The sequence below is a fragment of the Mus caroli genome, chromosome 2 (genome assembly GCF_900094665.2).
Source record: "Mus caroli chromosome 2, CAROLI_EIJ_v1.1, whole genome shotgun sequence".
NCBI classification, from domain to species: domain Eukaryota; kingdom Metazoa; phylum Chordata; class Mammalia; order Rodentia; family Muridae; genus Mus; species Mus caroli.
Window position 1 is genome coordinate 15,318,108 of NC_034571.1, and position 10,056 is coordinate 15,328,163.

A 10,056-nucleotide genomic window follows, 5' to 3' on the forward strand; every position below is an offset into this window, starting at 1 on the left:
AGGGCCTAGCAAACACAGAAGTGGATGCTCACAGTCAGCTATTGGATGGATCACAGGGCCCCCAATGGAGGAGCTAGAGAAAGTACCCAAGGAGCTAAGGGGATTTGCAACCCTATAGGTGGAACCACAATATGAACTAACCAGTACCCCCGGAGCTTGTGTCTCTAGCTGCATATGTATCAGAAGATGGCCTAGTTGGCCATCACTGGGAAGAGAGGACCCTTGGTCTTGAAAACTTTATATGCCTCAGTATGAGGGAATGCCAGGGCCAATTGAGATTGGGTGGGTAGGGGAGTGGGGCGGGGGTACAGGGGACTTTTGGGATACCATTGGAAATGTAAATGAAGAAAATACCTAATTAAAAAAAAGCTGTTAAGTGTTCCATCCGTGAGTGGGCTACATCCCCAGCCTCATGTTTACATACTCTTCTGACACTGCTTAGCAAAAACAGCTGATAATTCACCATCATTTGTAAGACCTGAGAGTGTTAGAGTCAACAGAGAGTTGAAGAAAAGCATATTTACAAAGTATCATTTCCCCAAATATACAAAAGAGAAAAATCAAAGAGAAGATTCAGTTAGTTGAGCAGAGTGGACTCTCAGCAGGATAAGGACAACAATGGAACTGAGAAGAACTCCAGAGGTCTGAAGGTTAAAACCTCTCTCAGTTTGCATCAGCATCACCCACTCCTGGAACCACACCCCCTAGTGGACTAAAGGAGTCAATGACCAAACAGCACAGAATTTCAAAAATGGGATCTAAGAAATTAAGGATAAGAACAGTACTTAATGCTCCTTCCTTCCCTCTCAGCTCCAACCTCTGTCTCTGTAACTCCTTCCATCGGTATTTGTTCCCCATTCTAAGAAGGGAGCGAAGTACCCACACTTTGGTCTTCCTTCTTCTTGAGATTCACATGTTTTGCAAATTGCATCTTGGATATTCTAAGTTTCTGGGCTAATATCTGCTTATCAGTGATTGCATATCTTGTGTGTTCTTTTGTGATTGGGTTACCTCACTCAGGATGATATCCTCCAGATCCATACATTTGCCTAAGAATTTCATAAATTCATTGTTTTTAATTGCTGAGTAGTACTCTATTGTGTAAATGTACCACATTTTCTGTATCCATTCCTGTGCTGAGGGACATCTGGGTTCTTTCCAGCTTCTGGCTATTATAAATAAGGCTGCTATGAACATAGTTGGAGCATGTCTCCTTATTACAAGTTGGAACATCATCTGGATATATGCCCAGGAGAGGTATTGCTGGATCCTCCAGTAGTACTATGTCCAGTTTTCTGAGAAACCGCCAGACTGATTTCCAGAGTGGTTGTACCAGCATGCAATCCCACCAGCAATGGAGGAGTGTTCCTCTTTCTCCAGATAGCCAGCATCTGCTGTCACCTAAATTTTTGATCTGTGACATTCCTGTGTATACCGTGCCTCTGTAAAGATGATGTTTATAGGGTCATGTGTCTTACAAAACAACTCACTCGTATCCCATATCAAGGGCAGCTCTACTCTACTCTACTCTACTCTAAGAAAGCAACAGGCTTAACTATGTTCAGACAGCTACACAGATGACTTACTCAGGGTGCCCCTTAACTACCAGGTAGCTAAGCTCAAACTGACGGAACTCCAGATGGCAAGTGCTCTAAAATGCTTCGAAGACTGATCAACAAGTTTCAGGCTTATTTTAAGTTGTAATTAGGTGCTTTCCTTTTTATACACACTCTCTGTCTTTTTTGCTTTTTAAATGTGTCTTACCTTTACTTCTCTGAAGGTGAATTCAAATCTTTTCTGGAACATGGTCATGGGTCAATGCCTAGCTGGATGAGTTAATGAAATGGAACAGAGATGGGAAATTTGAGCTCACAGATCAGATTAAACAGCCAGTTCATAACCAGCTAGGCTCTACATCATCTGACTCCAATTTAGTGTCCTTTAAGTAAACTGGATTAATACTGGTGGTTCTCAGTCATGAGATGCCTTATAGTATCTCTAAAGTATCACTTTCTAAGATGGCAGAAAAGCCCAGATGTTGGCTAAATGTGACTTTTCTGAATGAAGACCATACCAAAAAAAAAAAAAAAAAAGTTTTGTATTTTAGCAGTGGAGTCAAAAGAAATCTCAGTACTGTGAGTGATCTTGAAGTGTGTCAGCAACTGTCCTGATGCCTAATAATACTGGGGATATGTCTGATTTGTGTGTCATCGCAGCAAATACTCCCAGAAAAATACCTTGTATTAGTTAGTCTTATGGTCAACTCAACATAACCTAAAGTCACCTGGAAAGAGAGAATTTTAGTAAGGAATGAGACTGGTCTATGGACATCTCTGTGGGGGAACTGCCTTGATCGTTAACTGACCTAGCACACTGAGGGCAGGACCATTCCCTAGGCAAGAGGCCCTAAACTACAGAAATATGAAAAGAGCCGACTGGATGAGCAAGTCCCAGGGGTGCATTTATTTCCCTCCAGTTTTGACTGGATATTATGTGACTAACTACCTTGAGTCCCTGTCTTGACCTCTTCTCAGGGGTAGACTATAACCTGGAACTAAAAGACAAGCCTTTCCCTTAAGTTGCTGCTGGCTGGGATCTTTTATCATACCAAATAACCAGAAAACACCTCCAACTGTGATTTCTGTAAAGTTGAAAGATTCACTCTGAGCCTAGGCTTGGCAAGAACTGTACACCTGAGCCATATGTCCCATTTCAGTGGAAAGGCATCCTTGCTGTTTATCTGAAGAATATACCTCACTTGTCAGGAAAAGCCAATGTGCTTTGAGCAGTTCCAGGACAAGCCAAAGCATAAAGAGATGCATGTGTGTGATATCCAATTCCAGATAGGGGAGCATATGAAACTGTGAGGGGCTTGAAGCCTGGGCTGGAACTCAGGTGCTTCAGAGCCAATGCATTTGCTCTCACAGGGATTAGCTGGGCACTTCAAACGTTGTTTTATAACAGGCAATAGCATAAGCATGGTAGAACAAATTTCGAAAGCCATAGCCATTATCAAAGATGTATTAGATGTTAAATGAATTTAAAGGCAGACTGATGCCTTCAGAAAGCACATTAGAGGCAGTCACAGGCTTCCAGAGACAGAATGCAATGTGAAGGCTTTTATAGACCTCACTCCAAGTGAAATTGGTCCATCACATTTGCAAAGACTGGAAGAACAGCTACTGCCAAGAAACAACCCGCCACATTAGGGTGCAGAGCATGACCAAAAGTAACGCGTTAAGCGTTAAACAAGCCATGTCAGAGCTCACAGATACAGAGAGCTGCCTTCAGAGAACACGGTAGGAGAGGCTGTTATGTGGCAGATGTGACATAACCTTTGTGAATCCTAATCTGATGCAGTCAGGGCTCACAAAACTTTACTTTGAACATTCTCTGTGATAGTATGTACGGCTGAGGGGTAATTTAAAGCTATTTAAGTAAAAAGCAAAGCAAAAATCTAGACTATTTGTGTTCCCTCAACATGCATAGTTTTAAATCTTAATCACAGGCTAGAATAATGGCTTAACTGTTAAGAGTACTTGGTGCTCTTCCAGAAGAGCAGATTGGTACCTAGCAAGCACCTATAGTCAGGCAGCTCAACAACCTGTAACTCCAGCTTCAGGCTGTCTGACGTTCTTTCTGGGCTCCATAGGCAGCCAGACTTACTTAGCATTCATGTGTGCATGCACACACACACACACACACACACACACACAAACGAATAAAACATTTAAAGCCTTATCACCAGTGTGTGGTAAATGATTCTGTGGATCTGATATGATTCCTGCACTTAGCAGGAAGTAGCACATAATTTTTTTCCATCTCCCCTAAGCAAGGAGACACTAAGTACAAAGGCCGGAGCAGAGTCCTCTCTGGACTTCTATCACACTGGTTCCCTGATCTAAAATTCCCAGCCTCTAGAACTATAAACAAAACATGTATGCCGTCTAAATCACTCATTTGTGTTTTGTTAATACAACCAAGCAGACTGAGACAGACTCTGAAAGCAACAAAGTGTGTGTGTGTACACATGAGTGTATGCATACATACTTGTGCATGTGCATACATGTGTTTTAAATACCTCATTTGAGGACAATTACTAAAATGTCTGCATAAGCAGTGACATTTGTGCAACAAGACCTCAATTTCTCAGGATGAGTTATATTATTAGCTATGGTGGCATGACAGGCGGTCAACTTTACAGTCACATGACATATATTATATTATTGACTTATATATTATATTATGACTTATTAGCTATGGTAACATGACAGGCGTTCAACTTTACAGTCGCATGACAAGCACCGGTGCTAACACTTCTCATATGCTGAGCACAGAGTGTATGTCAGATGCTTCGTGTTGTCTCACTGAATTCTCAGGACTTGGGAAGTATTGATACGTTCATTGTATAAGTGAGGAGACAGAAGAAAAAAAAAAAAAAACTGAGGAGACAGGTCTCAAAATCCAGAAGCCACACAGTCAGCAGGTGACTGGGCTGGGATCTAAGTCGAGGACTATCTTGCTTCTGCATCTGGTATTCTTGCTATTTCATAGGGAGACGTCTTTTACTGATCCAGTTGGACCTGTGGATCTGTGCTCCAGCATGCAAAACTATTTCAGGAAAGAGAAAGCAGCTCCCAAGGGCATCTCCTCAGGAGATTACAAAGTGGTAATAGTTGGGGATGAACTGGGGTAGAAAGTGACCAACACAAAATTCCCTAAAACAAAGAATTTTCTACAAGGTCTGACTGGGCACGGGTGAGTCCTGGAAGGGTCAGAGAGTGAGAACAGCACAGGATTCGGCAGTGTAAACAGATACAGACTTGGGATTAACATCTGACTTCCGGCACACAAGGAACCTTCTGGAAAGATGCCAGATCCTTACCGAAGCGATTTTTACAACCAGAATGGGGATTACTGGAAGCATAATTAGATTAAATTTATTTTAAATAATTTAGATGACTATTATGTAAATGGGACATAAGCATTCTCATGTTAAGGGCCAGTGATTGGGCCACAATCACTCTGGAACCCGAGGCTGGAGGATCTTCATGTCAGATGTGTTACATTGTTACATTGGTTCCTTCTTGACTGGCTATATGAACTTTATTCTGTTACAACCTCTCAGTACAGGCCACCAGGATTCTGTGCATTCTGGTAAGATTCTATGTGATGCTGCCCTCGCTGTCATGCCATTTCATAGATGACAAGATGAGTTGAGAGGTTGTAACAGAATAAAGTTCATATAGCCAGTCAAGAAGGAACCAGATGTAACAATGTAACACATCTGACATGTAACACATCTGCTTCATGTGTTACATTGGCCGAGCACAGGTCAGAGTGTTGGCCTTGAAGACAGAGTTGGCATGAAGATAAACCTGCTCCAAGAGTCTATAAGGTAGGGAGTTACCTGGTGGTACTTCTTCAGGATGTTGTGCATCTCTGCCACGTCCTCACTGGTAATGGTCTTGATGACGTATCTTTTATCGTAAGACGTGTGAAACCGAGCCCCGCTGCGAGCCTGGGAGTCATTGGGAAGGGGTGCACTTCTGGTCAAGGAATTCTTCCCGGTGGGATGAGGAGGGAGAAGGGAAGAGAACTGGTTAAAGTGCGGCTTTGGGGGTTGGATCATTTTTCATCATAGCAAGAGCATTTGCATTTGGAATAAACTGGTAATGGCTGGCAATATTTCACAATTCTCAATAACCCGCTTGCAAGACTCCTAAACGAAATGAAAACAGCTGGGTAAAAACTGATTTTAATGTTCTTAGAGGAGGATGTGCCAGGCGCCCTGGTGCAGAGCAATCAGGAGGGTGGCGGTGAGTTCTACCCTATCCTCTTTGGTTTTTTGTTTGGTTTTGATAAAGGTCCTATGTAGTCCTAGCTGTCCTGGAACTCTCTAAGTATACCAGGCTGGCCCTGAGTCCACAGAGACCCACTTGCCTCAGCCTCAGCTAGGAAAAAGGAATGTACAACCTCACCCTACTCGAGGTTATCCTAGAATTCTATGTAGACCAAACCTACATAGGCCAGCCTGGGCTATATAGCATGTTTTAGGCTATCCATGGTTACATGCTAAGATCTTGTCTCCAAGCAAACAAATAAACAAGCAGGCTCACATCTAGAATTGTAAAGAGTTATTTATTTGCCTTGTTCTTTACAGAGTTGGACAAGAGCTCACATTTTTCTTCTGACCAGGATAAGGTTTTAGTCACAAAAGGACACTTCACAGTCACTGAGCATCTATTTACAGTACAGGCCACCAGGATTCTGTGCATTCTGGTAAGATTCTATGTGATGCTGCCCTCGCTGTCATGCCATTTCATAGATGACAAGATGAGTTGAGAGGTTGTAACAGAATAAAGTTCATATAGCCAGTCAAGAAGGAACCAGAATTTCAGCTTGTATGGCTGGGCCAGAAGCTAGTTCTCAACTACTAAGCTAGGAAAGTATTTAAAGACTCAACCATGGCCGGTGGAGGAAGAGGAGTGTGGAAAAGTGTGTTCTACAACAACACATTAGAAGCCTCTGACTTAGTCCATCTTCTACTCTTCTGCAGTAATTGTCAGGCACTACTGATGGTGGATGAGTGGGTCTCCTGCAGTGACTCTGCAGTATGATGTACCCCAGAGTTTAAGTCAGGATGTCTACACTACAGCTACTGTAGGGCCCTACAAGTCTTCTCACTCCCATCAGTGTCTCTCTTCTTTCTTAGAGTTGTCAAGAAAATCCTCCTGCCTGCCTGCCTCTCTTTATACTGGTCAGAGACTAACGGCATTAGGGAACTCCCACGTCTGAGGAAGTCTGGGCTTCATCATAGCTAATTGTACCCATGAGTAATGACATCAACCCCTTCCAGGCCTTGTTTGCTGGCCCATGTGTATGGGGATTCAAAGGCAAAGTCACCTTCCCCCTTCCCCCATCCACAGGAACCCGTGGACTAAACCAGTTTCAGGAAACACAGATGGCTCTGGAGAGTCAGGTGACATCAGGGTCCTACGGATTTTCAGTTGAAGGGACTCTGCTTAGCAGATTCTCGTTACTTTGTAATTTCCTCATTTCCAGGTGAAATACAGCAGGGCTGAGACAACCAAGGTAGACTGAGCCCACAGCAGGGCAGAAGCTTGAGGAGGGAAATGGCCAACCAGCTTATCTTGATTTCCCAGGATGCATCTGGCATCATGGCACTGGAAAATTACATCCTGAGAGAGTGCATCTCAGCTCCAATGTAAGCAAGCACACCTGCCAAGCACAGAGGCAAGACTGCCAATTAAGCTAAGAAAAGCAGATTTAGTAATTAGAAAACTCGAGATGAAAAAAAAAAACAAAAAAAAAAAAAAACAAAAAACCAATGTAAGTCCAGCAGGACTTTAAGTATCAAGATTTGGCAGTGTTAAATCATTCTTAAGACAACTGAAATTCATCAGGTAGATAAAGCAGAATGAAAGGGTTTTCAAGATGAAAATGGTGACATTAGCAAGAGTTTAATTCTCAGATAATTATTTCTTTGCTTTAAAAAAAGGGGGGGTGGGTGGGCTGGAGAGATGGCTCAGTGGTTAAGAGCACTGACTGTTCTTCCAGAGGTCCTGAGTTCAATTCCCAGCAACCACATGGTGGCTCACAACCATCTGTAATGGGATCTGATGCCCTCTTCTGGTATGTGTCTGAGGACAGCAACAGTGTTCTCACATATATGAAATAAATAAAGCTTAAAAAAAAAAAGCCTCTTTTACCATTTCCCACTTAGAACAAAAAGGAAGAAAAATCAATGTGAATGTCCCTTTTGTGGACAAATGCCAGCAAAAAAAATTATCATTATATATTGCTAATGGTCTTATTTTTCCCCTCCCAAACATTAATATGCAAAAGGGTATTTACTGCAAATAAATAAGAACTATACATGCCACTAATACTACAAATTATATTCAGACATAAAATCAAAGCAAGAACCATCAATTCTGAGAGACAAAAGGAAGTGACAATACAGGATAACTGGGGGCAGGGATAGGAAGGGCACTAGGACTCGCCCAGAGGACATACACACACAACTTTTTGTCTCATGATCTCAGTAGGTTCAGCTCATGGCTACTTGGCCTGAGGACTTTACAAAACACTTGTGGCAGGAACATGTGGGAAGCATGGCTGTTCATACAACATCAGATCAGGGAGTGTGTGTGGATATGTGGGCACACCTCCGGCTTAGTCCAAATTGTGTTCCACCTGGGCTACAAGGCCATTCCATGGTGCTGTCCACTCTCCTCAGCCCCACATACTCCCTCATATTCACCCAGAAGTGACACTCGCCCCTAGGCAGCTTTCAACCCAATAACCTGACAAAAGCAGCCATCTCAAGCTTCATAGCTCAAGAAAAGTAACGCATCCTCCAGGAGCCAGTGTGGGAGAAGCTGAGTAGTCAATGCCGCTCACGCTCATTGGACAGCCAACATGGAGCGGCAGGTTCTGACCCAACAGGCTGCTGCCGAGGCCTTCTAGGAAGTAGATGATACTGGTGGAGCTGGTATACGGACCACCGTGATAACCGAGGGTCCCCAGTGGTGGTTGTAACATGAATAGCTGCAGTACGTGAAGACCTACTTAGTGCCCAGCAATGCACACTTGCACCGACACCCTGTTCATTCCATGCCCTCCAACTCTCAGCTCAGTTAAAATGGGAAGCTGAACTCAAACCTTCACCACAGTAGTTAATGAACAACCCCGAGCAGGGATGAGGCTGCCTGTGTTTACAAGTGTGGAACCTGCACTAATAAATAGTCTAAGAATTTAGCTTGGGGTCTGCCTCATGCAGGAGTCTCTTCCTTTCCCTTCAGCTTCAAAGACATGGAAGTTCCTTACTGCATTCTTTGTGTTAGCTCCTGGCCTTGTCTTGACCTTGGCATACACAGATGGTGTACGTTCCAGTCCTGGTTCTGCCTCAGCTCACTGCTCTAACTATGAGTGTTCCCAACTTGCAGACTATGTATGAGAACAGCTCCTTAAGGTCCAGTTTCCAAGCATTTGGTGAATTTGGGGATACCCAGCCAAAACTTAAGACTGTGCTTATAGAATTAACATAAAAGTACTAATCATATTTAGTAAAAGTCCTATCCAATAGACAACTGGAAAATGAAGAAAGCTAATGCAACTGTACACAGAGTGCCTGAACTGCAAGCCTCACAGAAGCCTGACTCATTATTTTGTATTTACCCATGGTATTGCCATGAGGTGCATTTTTCCCACTTGAAAGCAAAAAAAAAAAAAAAAACCCAAAAAACAAAAAACAAAAACAAAAAACAAAAACAAAAACAACCCAAAAAAACAGCCAAACAAACAAACAAACAAAAACAAAACTGAAGGACAGTGGAGGCAGGTAATGCGTGTCTCAGGTTCCTGCCTTCAACTTCCTCTGGGGAAGCCGAACAGGGTTACTGACAGTCAAGAATACTCACTGGTCATTACAAAACATAACTGCAGATCGTGTACAGCCTTTGTAATGAGATAAACATGGGCTGGAGAGATGGCTCAGCAATTAAGGTCACCAGCTGGTCTTCCAGAGAACCTGCTTCAACTCCCAGAACCTACATGGTAGCTTATAACTATGTCTAACTCCAGTCCCAGGGGATCCAACCCACTCTCTGGTTCCGGAGACATTGGACAAATTTGGTGCACAGAGATACATTCAGACAAACACCTATACAAATAAAAATAAAGGTTTAAAAAAACATAAATTTATTTGAATTTCTGTCCAATGCAGTGTAACACTGAAGGTGAGGGTCAGGTATCCAGAATGTTCTCTCATTCATACCACCTGCCATCCCTACATCACCTGCCATCCCTACACCACCACCTGCCATTCCTACACCACCACCTGCCATCCCTACACCACCACCTGCCATTCCTACACCACCTGCCATCCCTACACCACCACCTGCCATCCCTACACCACCACCACCTTCCATTCCTACACCACCACCTGCCATTCCTACACCACCACCTGCCATCCCTACACCACCACCTTCCATTCCTACACCACCTGCCATCCCTACACCACCTGCCATT

General features: G+C 43.3%; 1 protein-coding gene across 3 annotated transcripts in view; it reads right to left on the reverse strand.

Moving 5' to 3' along the window:
* The window catches only part of Pip4k2a (phosphatidylinositol-5-phosphate 4-kinase type 2 alpha), a 153,174-nt gene that overhangs the window by 35,096 nt on the left and 108,022 nt on the right, over window positions 1-10,056 (reverse strand). For 2 of the 3 annotated variants that reach the window (XM_021151106.2, XM_029471350.1), the window contains exon 4: window positions 5,411-5,563. The exons of the other annotated variant lie outside the window; for it this stretch is intronic. In XM_021151106.2, the coding sequence (XP_021006765.1) occupies window positions 5,411-5,563 (153 nt within the window). The remainder of the gene's footprint in view (window positions 1-5,410; window positions 5,564-10,056) is intronic. 3 annotated transcript variants of the gene reach the window in all.